General features: G+C 40.0%; 1 protein-coding gene across 6 annotated transcripts in view; it reads left to right on the plus strand.

The window, feature by feature from the left end:
- Positions 1-21237, plus strand: part of PLXDC1 (plexin domain containing 1) — a 118789-nt gene extending 97552 nt beyond the window's left edge. The window contains exons 9-15 of one of the 6 annotated variants that reach the window (XM_087947736.1): positions 2723-2804; positions 6770-6854; positions 9548-9686; positions 11840-11872; positions 19045-19208; positions 20143-20256; positions 20722-20825. In XM_087947736.1, coding sequence (XP_087803862.1) covers positions 2723-2804; positions 6770-6854; positions 9548-9686; positions 11840-11872; positions 19045-19208; positions 20143-20253 — 614 coding nt within the window. In that variant the 3' untranslated portion in view covers positions 20254-20256; positions 20722-20825. Of the gene's footprint in view, positions 1-2722; positions 2805-6769; positions 6855-9547; positions 9687-11839; positions 11873-19044; positions 19209-20142 lie in introns of all 6 variants that reach the window. The other 5 variants (XM_087947740.1, XM_087947738.1, XM_087947741.1 and 2 more) reach the window with 5 other exon arrangements.

Raw genomic sequence — 21237 nt, forward strand, 5'->3', positions numbered from 1 at the left:
AAAAACCAGAGGGGGGGGGAAAAACCCCAAACAGTAATCAAAGAGAAGAAGAAAATAACAAAACACAACCCAAACACCCCCAACCAAAAATAAACCAACAATACTTACCGACAGACAACGTCAGTAGAAGGGAACCCTCGGCGGACGAACAACATGAAGCCTCGCCTGGAAGGGGCAGCCAAGCCAGCTCAACCAGCCCGGAAAGACCAGGTGGGAACAGCGGAGCTGACAACTCGACCGACCAGGTAGACCAGGTGGGAGTTGCAGCGATAGGCCTGACTCACACTTCCAGCGGTTCCATCGACGAGGATGAGAGCGAAAAGGAATCCGTCTGAACCGGTCGAAGACCAAACAACAACTGAGCTGCGCAAGTCAAGTAGGCAAGTACGGAGCCCTGCCTACTTATGGGACTACGTTCCGTAGGACTGAACCAAGAGGGGAGGGGTGTTCTGTATTAACATACTCCAAATACTAACTTCTGATTGGTCCACACATACAGCACCATGATTGGTCAACTAAACGGCAGTGATTGGTTCGCTAAGAATCAACCGCGATTGGCCGAGCCGATCGCGGGAGATTCAAGGACCTGTCATTGGCCGGCGAGCCGCAAGCAATCCCTATATGAAGGGCTGCCGCGACTCCAAGATCTTATACAGATCTATACATGAAATAAAGAGCTTGAGGTACACTGGTCTTGCGTCTTTTTCGTACCCGATCTAACACCCACACCCTTCCAAAGGAAATATTTATTTATTTATCAAAGTTATACAATTCATCTAATTGTCTTGAATTCCTATAAACCAAGTTGGCAACTTTGTGTGGAGTTCAGTTTCCAGAATTCCACAGTGAGCAAGATGGTTGGGGAATTTTGCCAGTTGAAATGCATCTTAAAGTTGCCATGATTGAAAATACTGATATAAACCAATTAATTAAGGTTAAGAAAATTGACTTTTCAACATATGTGGAAGCCCTATAGCAACTTAAGGATGCATAAGAGTAGTTTAGATTTCAGATTATTCCTTGATGCCTATATAAAAAAAATTGGGGGGGATGTGAAATCACTAATTGTTATCAAGTCTTCGTTGGAAAGTTATCTTGACTACTAATAGTGATTATTTTCATCATTATTAAAAGAAAGATAGTTGCACTCTATAAAGGATTGTTTAGCCTACTCAAACCTTACCAGATTTAGTAATGAAGATATCACTGCCAGAAAGAATTCAGGTGACTAGCTCTGTAGTTAGACAAGGACAGGAAAAGAACATCATATTTATTAATGGCAACTTCAAATCTCAACAAATAAATGCTCTTCTTACATATTAGCAAAAAAAATCAGAAAATAAAATATAGGCTGAATAGTCAAGACCTTGTTGATGATCCAAACTCTGTCAAGGACCTTGGAGTACTCATCTCTAATGATTTAAGTGCTAGAGCCCACTGTAACTACATAGCCAAAAAGGTATTAAGAGTTGTTAACCTAATCTTACGTAGCTTTTTCTCTGGTAATATTACACTACTAACTAGAGCATACAAAACATTTGCTAGACCAATAGTCGAATACAGCTCATCAGTCTGGAACCCACATTACGTATCTGATATAACACAGTTGAGAAAGTCCAGAAATATTTCACAAGAGTTCTCCACTCCTCTACTTGTTGCAGAATATCTTATGCCACCAGACTTGAAATTCTAGACCTAGAAAACCTAGAACTACACTGCCTTTGGTCCAATCTAAATATAGTATATAAAATCATACATTGCAATGTCCTATCTGTCAATGAATACTTCAGCTTCAACCATAACAATACAAGAGCAAACAATAGTTACAAACTCAAGGTTAATCACACCAAACTTGATTGCAGGAAATATGACTTCAGCAACAGAGTGGTCAATGTCTGGAATACTCTACCTGACTCTGTAGTTTCTTCCCCAAACCCTAAAAACTTTAACCTTAGACTTCCTACTATTGACCTCAGCCCTTTCCTAAGAGGTCTGTAGGGGGCGTGCATAAGCACACCAATGTGCCTACTGTCCTTGTCCTATTGTTTTTTTTATTTTTCTTATATGTATCCATGTATTCGTAACGTTTTTACTTATACCTATTATCTTGTAAGCAATTGACAAACCAAATAAAATAAATAAATAAATAAAGTATTCAGCTGCAAGTGATTCCAAATTCTTGCAAAAAAATTTATACTGTTTCAAGAATATAAAAAGTAGGACTTAATTTAAAACAAAAAGATTTACTTTTAAGATAGAAAACAATGCAGCCTTTCCAATTTCTCTGGAATTCTGAGGTTCATCCTTGGACAAGTGCTAGCAGGAGGCAAGCCAATTTTAGAGGGGAAAAATATTACAGAATAATTTGTATATTTCCAAATTTCTCACAGCTCCTAAGGAATTTTCAGTAACAGCAAATTATCAACTGACAGGATCAGAATATAGCCCACTGAGTGATTTTTTTGCTCCAAAAGCAACTGATGCAACAAAGAAAAGAAAAATAACCTGATCTCTTTATTTAAAATGAATACTGTGATGATGAGAGCATACTAAACTGGAATATAATCACCCTGAGCTAGTTTCATCTTGAGGACATGAAGTAACAGAGTCCCATGGTCTCAGTTTGCCTTCCTTAAGTTGTGGGGGAACAAGAACAGAAAAAAACAGCTTTAGACAGAAAAGATTGGAACATTCTTTATTCATTACATCTTTTCATTTGTAGCTTGTCTCCAACTTCACAACTGTGAAGCCTGTATGACATCTGGCCTCAATTTCAATTGTAGTTGGTGCCATGTTCTGCAGAGGTAAGTCTTCTAAACCCAAGGGGGAATCTACATTCACTTCTCAAAGAAGTTAAAATTGTCTGGTTCCTCCTGAAATTTAACTTGTAGAATTTCTGTAGTCTACAACAGTCGCATGTAGATAGGTATCTTTTGATATCTAGACTTACTAGTCTTAAGTCTCCACATACCACTTGAGTTTTTTGATGGTACAAGTCTCCAAGATATAAAAACACTGTTTTTCTATATATAGAAGTCTATGCTGATACTTCAACAAAAAATATGACTAAAGAAGACAATGTCTTGAAATTTATTTGTGCTGATATATAGCTGATATACTGATATATTTTATTAAATTTGATATATATACAAATTTAATAAAATGTTGAAATTTAGCTCAAGCATAGAACACCTGAATTGGTGAGCCCCATATGCCCGCAATGTCTTTTTTGTATCTGTTCCAGATGCATTATAAAATTTCTTTTCCCATCCTTTAGGGCAGTGATCCCCAACCTTTTTTACACCGCGGCCCGGTACCGGCATCAGCTGGGTGCCGCGCCCGGCACCGGCATCAGCTGGGCGCCGCCATCTTTTGATGAAAAAGTGCTTCTGGTGACCTCACTGGAAGCACTTTTTCATCAAAAGATGGCGGCGCTACGCTTTCGTGAGCTTTTCCGGTAGAAATGGCTTTCACCCGGAAAGCTCACCGAAAGCGCAGTGCCGCTTATATTTTTTGATGAAACGTGCTTCCGTGAGCTTTCACCCGGAAAAGCTCACCGGAAGCACTTTTTCATCAAAAAGATGGCGGCGCCAGCAAGCCAGCGGCCCGGTAGGACCTGTTCGCGGACCGGTACCGGTCCGCGGACCGGTGGTTGGGGACCCCTGCTTTAGGGGGAGAAAAAAAACCTGTAAAATACTGTATGGCTAACATATTTCCAAGAAGAATAACCTCTCCAAGGTTTAATACATAATCACTAATTCTCTGTGCCCCACTCCCCTCTCTAGTCCAGAAATTATTAAATAGTGCCCTCAGTTATCTAAAACTTGTCACTTGTTATTGAATTAGAAATACAAGATAAGTGGAGAATAAATCCTTAGGTTTTCATTCAGTGTGCTATCCAGGCAGGACTGACCCTTCAGCCTCTTTCATGTGTGAGACATGGTGGCGATGCAATTTTTCTGAAACCCAGTTGCTGTTTATTGGACATATGCAACAATTAAAAAAAAGATTGATCCTATATATGCTGTGTTTAAAATGTGCATGATGCCCACAACAAAACAAAACCTTGCAATTATAATGAGTGCTGCATATATGGACTGTCCATTCCTTTATATTTGAGATATTTTAAAAATATTTCAGTCATTTCTTGTCCAGAAATCCCATCTCCACTGAAGAGCTAAACAATTAAATCTTTGCTGCAGTCTGCGTAAATGTATAACTTAATTTTTAGTCCCTTCATTAGGCTGCTTTTCCAGCTCCAATCGCTCATAGACATGACTTATCTTCTCATCTATCCATAGAGGAAATCATTCATATCTGGAAGTTAACATATATTTGAATTATATTTTGCTTGGCAGAATGCTAGACCTTCCCCAAACTCTATAGCAGGGGTCCTCAAACTTGGCCACTTGAAGACTTGTGTACTTCAACTCCCAGAGCAAAGCTGGCTGAGGAATTCGGGGAGTTGAAGTCCACAAGTCTTCAAGTGGCCAAGTTCAGAGACCTCTGCTCTATAGCAACAGAAAAAGCCAGGGGAGATGGTGGTTTGTGGGTACATTGAGGGGAAATAACAGCAAAATTTCAGGCTGGCGAATGTGTCATGTGAATCAAAAGTGACATAGATGTCATCAAGTTGGGGAGAAATAGTAGTACAGTTAAATTATCAAGTTCAAGGCTCCTATTGTCTCTTTATGGTCCACAAAGCAGATGTGCTTTGGAGGAAGAACTGCATTTTGGGAGTCTCTTGCTTTCTGTGGAGTGAGAGCCCCAACATCTGTCCCCCAGTTCTATTTTATTTTTTATTTAGAAAATTTATATTGCCACATATTCACTCATGAAACTCAAGGAAATAAAAACACAATATAAAAGAAATAAAAAAATACAAATAATAAAATAATAAACCTCCCCCCCTCCCAGCAAAAAACACACACTCATGTCAGCCATATCAGAGCAGGACAGAGTGGCTCTATCCCACTCTTGGTTCCCCAGGTCCACTGGCAGAGTCACATCTTCAGGGCTTATTTGAAGAGGATCAGAGTGGGGGCCAATCTAAGTTCTGGAGGGATGATAATAAATATAATCTAAATATAACAAGAGCACTAATGCATTTGTGCAACAAATAAAGCATGTAGTCATTTTTTCTGGTAGCATATGCAGTATCTTTCTAAAACATAGTATTTTCCACAATCTTTTATCTAGCTTAGTAGGGTGTGCTGTTCATATTGTCCCAAGTAATATACTTGATAAAGTAGATACACTTTTGTTATGCACTCTGAGAAATGAGGAATTAACGTGCTCTAGGACTAACTAAAACGTATCCATGAGTTAACTTTAACTTGAATTCCAAGAAAAATTCACAAAGATTCCAGAAAAAAATATACTCTTTGATGCATTCAGAAATGAAGATGGAAATGCTGAATGCTGCCAATACCCACATTTGTTACAGGATACTCCCCAAAAAGCTCAACAGGCTGTCTAAAATTGTACAGTTGCAAGGCAACAGCTCTGCAAGCATCAGAAATTAGGTTCTTTTCTTCCTGGGCATCTTTTTATCAGGAACAATCCACATGTGAACATATAGCTCATGACTTTTGAGTGTGTTGGGAGAGGCTGATTTTCTGCCACATCTTCTGCCTCCCAAGCTCCTCAGAGCAAGCAGCAAATCACAGTCTAATGATTATGCAGGAGAAATAGGCTAGGTTTGGGCTCCATTGGGAATCACAACCCCATTGGTTGTGTTGAGGCAGGGTTCTTCAAAGGAATCATGATGTGCTGTTATCAGTACAGAACCAAGAGTCCAAAGTAGCTAAGGGAACATTTACATGCTTCGAACCCAGCTGCACTGGAATGGAATCCCTAATTCCTTAAATAAAGCCCTTTTTGTCTGTTTGTTTTATTTATTTGGTGTCCATGTGTCTGGTATACTAAATCCAGCTTGGAATTCTGATAATAAAACCATACTTTAAAAAATCACTTTGCCCTCCCAAGTAGTTTGGACCAGATGGTCGTAGGGCTTTCCTCTGTTAGCACAGCATGCAGAAGATGGAGATTCCAAATATTTGCTCTGATGCCAACATTGTTATTACAAAGGCCTGACAACTGTAGCTTGGTACAGCAGGCCTTTTTAGCAAAAAGCTTACAACCTCTTCAGGAAGCTATAATTTTAGAGGTGTGTGGGTGGAAGCCTCAAAAATTGGAGAGGGAAGATGAAAGAGAGAATAATTCAGATAAAGTGGCTGCAGTTTTTCATAAAATAACTTCATAAAGACTTAATTCTGGAACTTTGATGTAGACTTCTTCAAGTTGAAGCCCCTCATGTATGGGTCTTTCAAAAGTGTCCTGCTTACCAAACTGAAAACATTATGAATCTTAGTGTATGCAGTGGTGGTATGAGATAGAGTGTGTTATATGCTTTCTTCGTGCATTACACTTGCATTTGTTTCCATGTGTATATTTGCTGAAGCAATCCATATGCAGCAAAATGGAAGCATGCAAGAAAATGCTACCTAGAGGTTTGGTTACATAGTTAGTTAAACTGGGATTTACACTACACAGTTGTTCCCTGCATATAATATACTACATTCCCGCAGTACACTGACTGAACAATAAATAATTCTACTTTAGCTTAGTTTAGCCATAGCCACAAAAGGAGACAAAGAATATCTTACTATTTCCTAGATTTCTTAGGAAAAACATTCCCAGTAAAAACATCATCTAACAAACATCATTTTTGTTTTAGCATCAGCTCTTATGCTTTCTTTTTTTGTAGGTGCTCCAATGGGCTTGACCGATACCGTGAAGAGTGGCTTGAATACGGTTGCGGCCAGGAAGTAATGGTTATAGATAATGAAGATGTACAAAGATAAAATATTCAGTTCTGGCTTAATGCTAACCAATGAGCAACTCTGCATTCCCATTGTTCTCTCTGTCCAGTCTCAACATCAAGTTGAAAATGATCCACACTCATTTTTATTTCACCAAACCAGAAATGTTGAGAACAAGTTTCAAAAATCACTTTCCTCATCGCCACTCCTCACTAAAGGGAAACAAAAGAAACTGGGGAGGGGGAGGGGGGGAAATAGGTGCTTTGCATAGAATTTGTACCTCATCGAGAGAAGAGATAAATTTGTCATTTTCATGTTTCATTATTTAGCTTCCTTTCTTGAGGGAGTGGGGCAAAACTTATCAAGTCAATATTTCCCTTATAGGACCTAAAGAATATTGACATTTAGAGGCTAAAAAACAGATGAAGCAAGAATTCCCTTTAGTGCAGGGGTCCCCAACCACCGGTCCGCGGACCGGTACCGGTCCGCTGAACAACTCCCTACCGCGAAAGCTTGCTGGCGCCGCCATCTTTTTCATGAAAAAGTGCTTCCGGTGAGCTTTTGGGTGAAAGCTCACGGAAGCACGCTTTCATCAAAAAGATGGCGGCGCTAAGCGCTTTCGGTGAGCTTTTCCGGGTAGAAAGCCATTTCTACCGGAAAAGCTCACCGAGCTTACGCCGCCATCTTTTTTGATGAAAACGTGCTTCCGTGAGGTCACCGGAAGCACTTTTTCATGAAAAAAAGATGGCGGCGCCCAGCTGATGCCGGTACCGGGCCGCGGCGTCAAAAAGGTTGGGGATCACTGCAGTTTAGTGGATAAATTCCTGCCTCCAAATAGCAGAACAATATGAGACCCACCCCAGTATCAGATTCAGAGAAGTTCCTGCAGCTGAGCCAGGGTTGTAAAGTTAGGTGGTGGCATGGAATCATACATACATTAATTGAGAAGAATATGAGTTCCTAGACATGTGGTAGCTAAGATAAGCTTAGGTCCACTCTCAGTTATGGAAACTCTGTGGGCTAACTGCTGTCTTTCAACTCAACCTTTTCACAAGTGGCTATGAGGAACAACTTGGAGGAGAGAATGCTATGTATGTCACTTGAGTTTCTGGAGAAAAAGATGTCAATTTAGCACACACACACTTGCAGGGCTTGTGAAAATAGGAGGATGGAGTTTACTGACTCTTGCAGATTATGCAAGAAAATTGTAGAGGAAAGTTTAAGGGATTCCCATGATATTTAAACTAGGAAAAGAGAAAAGGAAAACTATTGGACTGCACAGTTGAAGTTTGAAGAGTGGAGCAGTAATGAAGATAGCATAGAAGTGGAAGAAAAGAATATGGAACTTTTGAAGTAATAGATATAAGGTGTGCCAAAAGTCAGTCCCATAAACAATTTATTATATACATTATATTTAAATATTTGAATTAATTACCATTTTCTTCCAAACATCTTTTTATTTTTTTGATGCATGACTTTGAATATTCTTAAGTACAATAATATTTTCTGTGGAAAAAAAAGTTAATGAAACATACAGGTAGTCCTTGACTTACAATCATTCATTTAGCGACTGTTTGAAGTTATCATGACACTGAAGAAAGTGATTTGTGACCATTTTTCATACTTACGACTGTTGCAACATTCCCATGATCATATTATCAAATCTGAGCGATTAGCAACTGACTCATATTTATGATGGTTGCAGTGTCCTGTGATGTATTCACCTTTTGCAACATTCTAACAAGCAAAATCAAGGAGGAAATCAAATTCATTGAACAATTGCTACTTATTTAACAACTGCAGCAATTGATTTAACAATTTCAAGGAAGGTTGTAAAATGGGGCAATACAACTCTTTCTCTTAGCAACAGAAATGTTAGACTCAACTGTGGTCGTAGGTCAAGGATTACCTGCATTGTGATTACTATATGGGGGTCCGACTTTTGGTACACACCGTATACCCCACTCAACTAAAAATCTAGTTGAAGTGAAAGAATATTTATTTGGATCCAATTTTCTTAATCAGCTCCAGAAGTCCAGGGCATTTGATCAGCTAAAGAGTTTAAGAAAGCAGTATCAAAAAGGGTAGTGGGCATATCTCTGGATTATATTTCTGGACAAAGATAAAGAAACAAAAGACAGTGTTAGAAAAGTGGCTACCATTTATTAACCGTTCATCAATTATTTCCAAGTACTGAAGACTATGTGGAGGAACCAACTGAAAAGAGATAAAATACTGTGTCTATAGAGAAGTTAGCATTGACATTACACAACTAAGAACAAATGGGTGGGGGCAAATGATATATTCAGAGTAAAACAAATGGTTAAAATATTTATATTGGGAGTGAGGTAGGAGGAAGACTAAGCCTTTACAATTAGATTGCAAAAACTCTGTATCTGTATCTTTCCAGAATATTATAAATGCAAATCTATGGGATCAGAAAATGGGGGGTTACTGATTTAAAGTTGGTATTTAAAACATATTTTACCTTGCTCTTTAGCAAAGGAAAAAACTGGTATACAGTTTCTGAAGATTGATAGTATTATAATCCTTCTCCTTAGATTCATAATTTAAAAGATATGACCCAACAAAGGAAAAGACATTAGGAAAAGGAGGAGGAACCTTTGCAGTTCTTAAACTAAGAAGCTTGGAGGGATTGCTATTAGTGAGAGGAAAGGCTTCAGGTGAAATCAAAGAAACTCTATTTTGTGTTGTCGTTTCAGTCAGAGGAGAAGACTTGTGCAGATTTTGAAGAGGATGAACACTATATGTCTTCAACTTCAAATCACAGCCCCTTTACACCACTTCCAGAAGACACCATCACATCATCCTCTCAATTTATAGACAGTTTAACTACAGAAGGTAGGCACCATGTGAGGTTAAAACAAGCCAGGTGGTTCATGTGTGTTTAGGCTATCAGAGACTAATGTAATTACAAATTCTACAGCCAGCTCTCTTAATTATTTTACAAATTGTTCAGCACCATTCCAGCCCATTCAAGAAAGCTACAAGCCATATAGTAACCTCTCAGAAATTGATTTAGGATTTTCCTCCTCGTATAGCTATGAATTCTCACCTTCCAAAATTGTCTTAGTTGTACCACATGCAGACACAATGGCTTCTGTTTGGAAAAACAATCACCTAGGATATGTAAATTTGGAAGAATTATAAAGCAAGCCTTCCTATGCAAGGGGTGTGTGTGTGGAAACAATCAAGATGGTGGTCACAACCATGTGATCTAATCCCTGCCCCTTTTAATAGGCATTGATTCACATACAAAGGAGGTGCGGTTAGATTGCATGGTTGTGGTTGCCATCTTGATATTTTTTTTTTACACACTTACCCCTGCAAAGTCATTTGGGGTAAATTAACTGTGCAGTATTTCATCACAGGTCCCAATTGTACTTTCCATTTTAGCTTAGTTTCCCTCATTTTTTAAAAGCGACATTCTATTCCTCAGGATTATGTGTGCAATGTGCCTAAATTAGCACCAAATTTTGTTCTCCTCTGAGATTAGTGACAGGTACCGATTTAAAGTGTGCTGCTTAATAGTGTCTGCTTCATTTGTTAATTTAAACTAAACCAAAAAGAACATTCATATTTGCCCTTCACCGATGAAGGAAAGAGAGGACAAATCCTTTTGAGATAGAATTGACTTTTTAAAAAATGAGAAAAAACTATAAATTTATTAGTTCATTTTTTAAAACCCTGGCAGGGAAGAAAAAATGTTTGATGTATGTGTCCATACACACATTTTATGCATAATGCATATCCATACACACATATACATACACAAAATCTATTATTTTATCACTACATAGTCTTACTGAATGTGTATGTCTGTACGTGTAAATTTGTTCAGAAAGCTGTGCCAACTCTTTATTTGTAAAAGAAACAAATTGTGGAATTTGAAAGACCTCAAAGATTCATTTGAAGCCAGAGGACTTGCTGGGAAGATATTATAAAAGCTGCAGTCCAATACATTATTGATGATGTAGGCTGGGCATGATGGGAACTGCAGTGCAATAGATTGAAAAAAATGCCCTGGGGAAAAGCTTTGTGCATTCTCAATGGTACTTATCCTTTTATTATTATTCCACAAATCTTAAATGAGAATTCAAACCAGGTTACCATCAAAGTAACCCTAAACTTGGTCTGGTTCAACTTCATTTCGGTTCAACTGTTATGGGCAACTGCTTCGGCATTTATTTATTTATTTATTGCATTAAAAAAAAAACTTGCCATTTAACAATAAGCAATGTATAAAAAAGGAATTAATGCTTATGTTTCCATTCAAAAACAAATAGGTAAATATACTGATTTGATGTAGTAGTTAAGGTGCTGGCCTAGAAATTGGCAGCCTGTGAACTATAGTTCCTCCTTAGGCCGGCTGGGTGACTTTGGGCTAGTTTCTCTCTCAAGCAAAATAGAAATTATCAGCATGTTTACCAATTTGAATTATATATTAAAAAGACAGGAATAAAATGTAAAAAAGGGAGAAATGTCATAAAATACAACAGGAGTAATTGCAACCCATATGGATTCCTTAACTGCAGTAACATGTTCTGTGGAGCAACAAATAATCTCAGCTATTTTTCCAGCTGTTGGATGGTGGGGAGGGAGGTTTGTTGTGAAAAAGATAACTCGGAGAAGTTATCAATAGCCTTGCTCAGAATCTCTAGTACTCTACAACAGTAACAGTAACACCAATGACCTCCCTATTCTTTCTGAAAATTTGGGGGTTGAGCCACAATAGGACTCTGCTGTTATATCTTCCACTGTGTAGTATTTAAATCATTGTCTAATTCAGTAGCAATTCAATAACTTAACTGCACCATCTTAAGAGGAACCTAAGCCTCTGCTAATTAAACAGACACTTAATTTAAATCATGGTGCTTCTGGAATTTCTTCTGGAAGGATTATTAGTAGACAGCATAGAGGGTTCTAACTTGTCAAGAAAAGTTTGTTTACGTTAGTTCATTTTCACTTTTTTTGTTTTTGTTTTGTTCTTATAGATGACACAAAAATGAATCAGAACCCAGGAGAAGGTAAGTGCTTTCTTATGACCAAAGTTTGTGAAAATATATCTGTCTAGGACAGATTTTTGAATATGACATTCTCCAGACAGATTATTTAGAGCTCTCAAGATCTCCAGCCAACATAATTATTGGAGACATAGTCCAACACATCTGGAGATTACCTGTTTGGAGAAATATGTCTTAGGAATTTGTCATAACACACACTGCTCTCAAGTTTTTTTTTTTTCAATTGGTGTTGGAAAACATTTAATAAAAGAGATCCTGTCCGTGATATTATTGTGAAGGAGGGAAATAACCTCAAAGCATTTTGTTAATCTGTGACAGGAGTCGCTGATGCTCCCCTTCCCTGCTCAAATCAAAACACATTGTATCCAAATCTAATTAAATTGCTTCCTGACTATTTTTATTTATTTATTTATTTATTTGATTTTCCAATTGTTTACAAGATAATAAGTATAAATGTATACATAGTTGTGAATACATGAAATGGGTACATATAAGAAAAATAAAAGAATAAGAGAAAAAATAGGACAGGGACGGTATTGAAGGTGTTTTTTTTAAAGACAAGCAATCACACATTATATAGGTAGTATTTTTCTTTTCTTTTATGGCATCAAAATCACCAGACAAGACACAGGCTCTACTGAAAGCATACCCTTTCCCTGATTGATGCGTGTTGTTGAGTTGATGGTTTTGTTTTATCTGATAATCTTCAGTGACCAGATGGTGGCAGCAGCTAGGAGCAGTTGACAGATGATAGAAACTTTCTTTTAGAAAGGATTTGGCAACTGTCTTTCAAGACCTTTGCAACCTCCTATGTAGATTATTACAATATAGTGCTAATCCTATTTTACTATTGGTTAATGCCCCAAATACGGTTGCACAATACAGTCCACACTTCTGCTGTGTTTTTTGTTTCTACTAGATTATAGATTTAATATCACAATTTCTTGCCTTGCTACAGCTTAGTTATATTATGCCGTTTGTCCCGTTAACTTGTTGGGTTTTAATGCTATTGTTTTAAGGGCTGGTAAAGAATATCATATTATTTTGGTAGTAGATTTTAATATTTTTGCCATTATTGTACCTGTTGCCTCCTTTTTCTACTTTCTCTTCCTTTTCTGTTCTATTTCTAAATTTATTCTATGAAAGGATGGATGTATAGTTACAGAAACGTGCCTATATTTAAAACAAGGTTTGCAAATTTCCTATGTAGTTAAAAAAATATTTCCTACAGCAATTTACACCATTTACGTCGATCCTATAGGATAGACAAGTATTCTTGCTTCCAGTGCTTCCGGAAGATATTGTCAAGCACTTGTCTCCATTGTTGTTTACACGTGTCTTTGGGAAGGAAGTTCCCTGCTGGTGCAGGCCTGTCACCTGTCTTCTGGGTTAGCAAAGTGGCTGGGGTGAGGATAGTTGGATTTCCAGGATTCGAAGCTTATTCAGAGCAGTAATTATATACCTCAATAAACCTTATATACCTTCACTGTTGCATTGCATTAGAATATATGCAAAAGTTCTATTAATATGGTCTATTGGAATGTTATTTATTAGATTAATTTTTCCTCCAGGAAATTACAAATTCCCCCGCAAAAAACAATAATCTTGCAAGATTCATTGGGCTAAAAGCCTGGAATGTCCTACAATCAGGGAATCCGCTTGCATTTCTAAGGGTGTACTTAAACCTGAGTGTCCCAGATTCTTGTGTAACAGCTGAATGATAGCATGACCAAGATAGCAAGACAACCAAGATCGGGAGTTGAGTTCTTTGCATTATGGAGCTATATTTTCATAGAATGGCAACAATGTCCCAACCACACCATTTTTAATCCCTGGTATTCTCTCCAGTTAGTAGTAGAACAAAATCTTGCCTAAAACTATAGGGGACTACCTATTGTCAGTCAGTGGTTGTGCTCATATATCATGCTAACCATGTGTTTGCTTTATCTTCACTTTGCACAATATAGAAACTCCACCAAGTGTATGTTGATTTATTGAATTCCAGGATTTATATCCTGTACTAACAGGCTCTAGGAATGTATCAATAAGATAAAGTATTAAATACAAAAACAAAACATAAACCAGTAGATAAAGAAGGTGCCTGTTATATATTTGAATATTTGAACTATACAATTTGATTGGCCCGTCAGACGGCGGAAAATTCAAAGAGCCGTCATTGGCTGCGAGCCGCGAGCAGCCGCTATAAAAGAGGCTGCCGCGGCTCTGCGGCAGAGCAGTTACCGAGAGACTAATAAAAAGAGCTGAAGTCTAACTGGTCTTGAGTTGTATTTCCCACAACTTAACACTGGTGACGAAGGTGAGATACTGAGACAAAGGAAACCAGTTGAGCACATGGCCAGAGAACCGAGCTAGACGAAATGGCCGGCAACAACTCGCCACCCGCACCATTCAACCCAGCAACGAAAGACTGGGATTCTTACATCGACCGGTTCCTCATGTTCCTAGAAGGGAACGAGCTGCAAGGAATATCCGATCACAGGAAGAGAGCCGTTTTCCTAACCCACTGTGGGCCCACAGTGTTCAAGATGGCAAAGGCATTGGCAAAACCCCAGGATGTGAAGCAAATGGCATGGCCAGATTTAGACAGATTTCTGCAAGCCCATTATGCACCAGCTGTTTCAAGCCTCATCAAGAGACACGAGTTTTACAAGCGAGACCAAAAGGAAGGTGAGAGCATAGGGGATTTCGTTGCAGCTCTAAGAGACATTGGCGGAGCGTGCGAATTCCTAAACATGGACGAGGCCATGAGGGATCGCGTGGTCCTTGGACTAAGAGACCTCACCCTACAGAGCCGACTGCTGACCAGACCCAACATAACAGTAACTGAGGCTATCGCAGAAGCCACCGCAGCTGAAGCAACACAGAAATCGGCTGCCACCATGCGACAAATGAATAAGGTAACACCAGAAACTCCGAGAGACCCTAGCCAAGCTCAAGAGAAGAAGAGGGAACTCAAAAGCCCACCACCACAACACACCATGAGGACATCGAATCCTTGTCCGAAACCGACAAAGAAAAAGAAGAGATAAATAGACTCCAATCAGAAAAAAGTAGACAGGAGCGAAGAGAAAGGAAGTCAGAATTCCGCTGTGCCGGGTGCGGAGGGGACCACCCACGTTCCGAGTGCCGTTTCCTCGTTTGCAGGCATTGTGAAAGGCGGGGACACATAGCTAGGGTCTGCCGAAACAGAAATAACTACAGCCCTAGACGAAGAGGAAGTACCTCCCCCCAGAGCGAGAGAGAGGCAGACAGAGAGCCGTTGGAGCCGAGAAAGCAGAAACAAGCGGTTCAGCGAAGCCAATAGAAAAGAAGAAACACACCAGACAATAATTATTGGACACTCAAGCGCAACCAATGAGAGAAAGGTGCAGGTACAAGTCACCATAGAAGGTCAGCCCTGCGAGATGGAGGTGGATTCCGGTTCGTATCTATCCATGATATCGTGGAACACCCTAAAGAGCCTGATACCAGATGTGGAAAGGAAGGAACTAGAAAGACAAAAACTCACACTCAAAGACTACCAAGGAAACAGAATCCCCGTAGTCGGACTCGGACATTTCCAAGTCAACTTCAAAAAATACAAGAAAGTCCTTACACTGACCATAGTAGACCGGGATCACCCCAGTCTACTGGGACTCGAATGGTTTGCACCACTAGGAATCGGAATGACCGGGATACACAACGTCACCGAGACGGACTGGGAAGAGAACCTGATGAGAGAATTCCAGGGCGTCTTCAATGGAGAACTGGGCAAGTACCGAGGGTCCCCTATCTCATTTAATTTGAATCCTAATATAGCCCCAATTAGGCTAAAGGCGAGGCGAGTCCCTTTCGCGCTAAAACCAAAAATCAATGAACAATTAGATAAACTTATCGCACAGGGGGTATTAGAACCAATTGACCACGCAAGGTGGGAAACCCCAATTGTGACTCCTATTAAGCCAGATGGGTCCATACGTATCTGCAGAGAATATAAGGCCACCCTCAACCACACATTACAACAAAGCGCGTACCCCGTTCCGGTGGTACAACACTTATTACATTCGTTGGGGGGAGGAAAGATTTTCGCGAAACTCAACCTTGCACAAGCTTACCAACAATTGCCAGTTGACCCTGAAACAGCGGAAGCACAAACAATTGTGACCCACAGAGGGGCATTCAAATATAAAAGACTACAATTTGGAGTTAGCGTGGCCCCGGGGGTATTCCAAAGTTTGATGGAGCGCCTACTGCAAGGAATCAAAGGGGTGGTACCATATTTTGACGACGTATTGGTATCAGCCAGGGACAAAAAACAACTGGAAAGCCGCCTGAGGGAAGTCTTACAAAAATTTAAGGAGGTGGGACTCAAAGTGAAAAGAGAGAAGTGCCAACTAGCCACAGATAAGGTTGAATTCCTGGGATACCTCATAGATAAAGAAGGGATCCACACCACTGAAAAGAAAATCAGAGCAATCAAAGAAGCTCCCAGACCCAAAAATAAAACAGACTTACAAGCCTTTTTGGGACTTATTAACTTTTACAATGTCTTTTTGCCACAGAAGGCAATGACAGCGGAACCGTTACACAGGCTGCTGGATAAGAAAGCTACCTGGACCTGGGGGTGGAGAGAAGAAACCGCATTCCAGGGAGTCAAAGACTTACTTACATCAGACTCTGTTCTAATTCAATACAGCGAAACCCTGCCACTAACATTAACCTGCGATGCGTCACCGTTTGGTGTCGGGGCCATACTCAGCCACACATTACCCGATGGAAGAGAAGCACCGATTGCATTCTATTCAAAAACCCTATCAAAAGTGGAGAGAAATTACAGCCAATTGGACAGAGAAGCGCTGGCCGCAATAACAGGAGTCAAATGGTTCCATGAATACCTCTATGGCAGGACTTTTTCACTGATTACAGACCATAAACCTCTTTTAGGAATACTCGCAGGAAACAAAGCTACACCCAACATACTGTCACCACGAATGATGAGATGGTCTGAGTTCCTCGCTGCATACAGCTACAACTTAATCCACCGGCCAGGGAAGAACATAACACACGCTGATGCCCTGAGCCGTTCCCCCCTACCTGAGTTAGAAGATGGTCCTGCACCAACCACATCAACTCTACAAATTGAGACATTGGCAAACCTACCCATAACAGCAACAGACATTGCGAAGGAAACTGCAAGAGACAGAAAACTGGCGCGGATTTTAAATTGGGTAGGTAAAGGGTGGCCAGAGATCGAAAGTGATGAGACTTTTAAACCATTCCGGAACAGACAAACAGAACTCTCGATTTTAAAAGGATGTATACTATGGGGGGATAGGGTGATCATACCGGACACACTGAGGGAACAAATACTGTATATATTGCATGAAGGACACCCAGGTATTGTAAGAATGAAGTCTCTGGCCAGGAGTTACGTATGGTGGCCAGGGATGGATAAGGATATTGGGAGATGGGTGGCAACGTGCAAACAATGCCAAGAATCCAGATCTACACCCCCTTCTGCACCTGTACTCAACTGGGAAACACCTAGGGGCCCGTGGTCGAGGATACACATTGATTTCACAGGACCAACGAAAGGACACACATTTTTGATAGTAGTAGACGCTTACTCCAATTGGCTGGAGGTAAGCATTATGCACTCCACCATGACAGAAGCCATAATCAGACAACTGAGGAAGGTTTTTACAACACATGGGTTACCGGATCTAGTGGTATCTGACAACGGGCCGCAATTCACGGTGCTGACATTTGAGAGGTTCCTTGCTGAACAAGGAATAAGGCATGCCCTAACAGTGCCGGGTCGGCCGGCTACAAATGGATGGGCGGAACGCATGGTCCAGTATACTAAGGACACACTAGACAAACTAGGAACTGGAGACATCCAGGAAAAAATCTATAAATTACTAACTATACAGCACATCACACCAAACACCACAACTAAAAAAAGTCCAGCAGAACTATTAATGGGCAGAAAATTAAGGTCTCACCTAGACAAACTACACCCCACATACAGCCCGGAAAAGCCAACAGACTCCTCCAGTAAGTACCATACATTTGGAACAGGGGACCTGGTCTACGCAAAAAACCTCACAGGGGACCCACTATGGATACCAGCTAAAATAACCCAAATAACAGGAACCCGGTCATACAGGGTAGAGACAGAGGACGGAAAAAACTGGAGGAGACACATAGACCAACTTAGATCAAGAACACTATTGAGAAATACTAACAATCCAAGGGACAAAGGAGAAGAACACACACACACACACACACATGAACCACCTCAAACACTAAACCAAAAGAATAACCAAACCAGAGAGGGGGGAGACCCCTCAAACACAAATGAGAGGGGAGGGAGAGACCCTCCACAAGCATGAGAAATAACTAAACAAACACTAACAACAACTCACCAACCAACACCACCAGTAGCCCCATTAAGAAATCGCAATAACATACCTGAAGATGACTTCCGAAGAAGGGAGCAGGCAGCAGAAAGTCACCATGAAGCCACTCCTGGCGGGAGCAGCCGAGCCGACTCAACCAGCCCGGATAGACCAGGCGGGAGCAGCATGGCTGACTCGACCTTGCAGGAGGTTCCACGGAGAAGGACGGGAGAAACAGCGAACCCGTCTGAACAGCCCGAAGACAACACCACGACTGAATTGCACAGGTCCAGTAGAAACCATAAGAGCCCCGCCTATTTGCGTGACTACGTAACTTAGGGAAGCCAAATTGGTTGGACTGGACCACATGGGGAGGGGTGTTATATATTTGAATATTTGAACTATACAATTTGATTGGCCCGTCAGACAGCGGGAAATTCGAAGAGCTGTCATTGGCCGCGAGCTGCGAGCAGCTGCTATAAAAGAGGCTGCCACGGCTCGGCAACAGAGCAGTTACCGAGAGACTAATAAAAAGAGCTGAAGTCTAACTGGTCTCGAGTCGTCTTTCCCACAACTTAACAGTGCCTATGAACAATATCAGTATCTCATTCAAATAGAATAGCTTTAACTTGTTTATGGAAAAAATAAGCAACGTTAGAGCCCTCTGGACCTCATGGAAGGGAAGATATTCCAAAGGGTGGGGGCCAATACTGAGAAGTGAATTATGAAATCTCACTCTGTCTCTTTTCCTATTCCTTATAATAATCTTCCCAGAAGGTTTGAAAGATGGTGTTCCTACAAAAAAGGGGGGATCCCAAATTCATACTGGAACAATTGTTGGAATCCTCCTCGCAGTTCTTCTGATTGCTGCTATTATTCTTGCTGGCATCTACATCACCAGTAACCCTACTTCAAGTGCTGCTTTGTTCTTCATTGAGGTGAGCTTAAGAGAAGTCCCTTGTTTATACTTATTAAGATTTAGAAATAGTTTAGAGCGGGGGAGGAGGAATACTATTCATCCCATAGGATGCAATCTATTAGCACCCCCTTGGTATTGCCCAGAATCTCTCCAGAGCGGACAGGATAAAAACAAATAAACCTCTTTTTTTTTTTTCCTTTTGCAAAGTTGGGGAATCTTAAAGGCAAAACGAATTTGCCAATACTGTAAAGGTTTTATCACTTAAACTGGTCTCCAAGGGGCTCTGCTTTGCATCCTGTCTTATCCGCTTCAATTTGGCCGCTATGGCTTCATAGCAATAACAGTTTTGTACTTTGAATCATTGGTTGCAAGTATATGGTATGCAAATTTAACTGCACAAAAGTTGCTTAAATTAAACCTTGTTTTAACCCTTCCTTCTCTCTCTCTCTCTTAGGTTTGAGGAGAAATGTTAAAAGAGGGGAGGGGAGTGACAGAATTTTGTAATTCTTTCAAAAGATAAAAAAAGGAAAAAAGAATCTGGAAAAAAAGAATTTGAAAGGAAGCAAAACTAGAAAATAAAATGAGTATGTCAGTAACTGCAGAAAGCATTTTATCCAAGCTCTCCTCAAACCTAACAGCACCCTTTTGTGTTGTACAATGGCTGGAGTATTCAGTTAAGATCCAGGAAAAATGCAGATTCAGATGAAGTTTTCTAGGGGATGTTATAGCCTGGTCTACCATATAATGTTGTGGTAAAGATAACACTGGAGAAGGAATACTTCCTAACATTGTTTAGAAGACTAATACAACCTTTAACATTGGAGGGTGAAAACTGCAATTAGTAAGCTATGATAAAGAACAGGCAGATAGAAATTTGTGTGTGGGATATGTGTGTGTGTGTGTTTTTTAAATTTTCTCAGATTGAAATTGTTCTCTTTCTTTTTGCACTGCAGCAAAGACCACATCAGTGGCCTACCATGAAGTTCAGAAACCGCTCACCTTACACTGAAGTAGAACCATCTGGTCAGGAAAAGGACAGTTTTGTTGAAGCAGATCAGTGCTAGAGAGTATACCTCCTTTATTGCTCCTATACCTTTAATCAAGAGTCTCCCATCTACTGTTTTATTTTGTGATAGACACAGTTGAAGGGGGGGTGGGGAGGGAAAAACAAGCAAAATTAAAAAGAACCCCAAGGGAGGGTTGGAATGGATAAATTAAGAGTGCTTTGAAATGAGATGGGTGGCAAATAAATTTCATAATGAATAAAATCAAAATAAATGAAGCCTGAAAAGATTAAAGAGAGGCACATGTGGCATAGGGCTGCCAGGTAAATCAGCAAGAAAAGTTATGACTTTACTGCAGAAGGTAATAGTACCTGACTATCTTGCATGAATATTGTCAGGTGTAGCCATCCATAAATATTATGGGCTAGGGGAAAAACTCTCTGCCCAACCCCGCTTTTGTAGGCGTTTTAACCATAAATACAAAGTGCCAAAATAATGTGTGGAACTGTTTTCCTCCTTCAAATACAGATTGAAGCTGTCCTGCTAAACTTTCCTTGAAAGATATGAAGGATTTTTTAGAGAATCGTGGAACAGCTGGTCTGACTTGAACTCAACACCTCAGCCTTGTGGCCATAGTTATTGAATGAAGCATCTCGGTTTGGGCTGGGCCTGAAATGCAGCCTTCATATTTATATGAAATGGTGACATACAATTAGCAAAAAGGGGAGGAGGTTACTTAGAGGCATTTCTATTGACAGTAATTTTCTCTACCTGACGTTGAACTAGTCAGAAGATAATATATATATATCAACTCTGTACCAAGCAAACTCATATGACTTCTCCTATGAATTATCCTATAACTTAGTTATCTTTTGTATTCTTTCTAAAGGCTTAAAAGCCAAACATGGACAAGATTTGTAGCAGAACAAAGTGGGGAATTTTCTCAACAGGATGCAGACATGTTTATTTTCATGAAGGAAAATTTGTGAAATTTATGACTAGAAATTTATTTTTTTATATCTCCATTTCCTCATTTTTCTTTCA

This window comes from Notechis scutatus, chromosome Z (assembly GCF_049901735.1).
Source record: "Notechis scutatus isolate UNSWTSFEM ecotype Mainland chromosome Z, rNotScu1.2, whole genome shotgun sequence".
Classification (NCBI taxonomy): Eukaryota; Metazoa; Chordata; class Lepidosauria; order Squamata; family Elapidae; genus Notechis; species Notechis scutatus.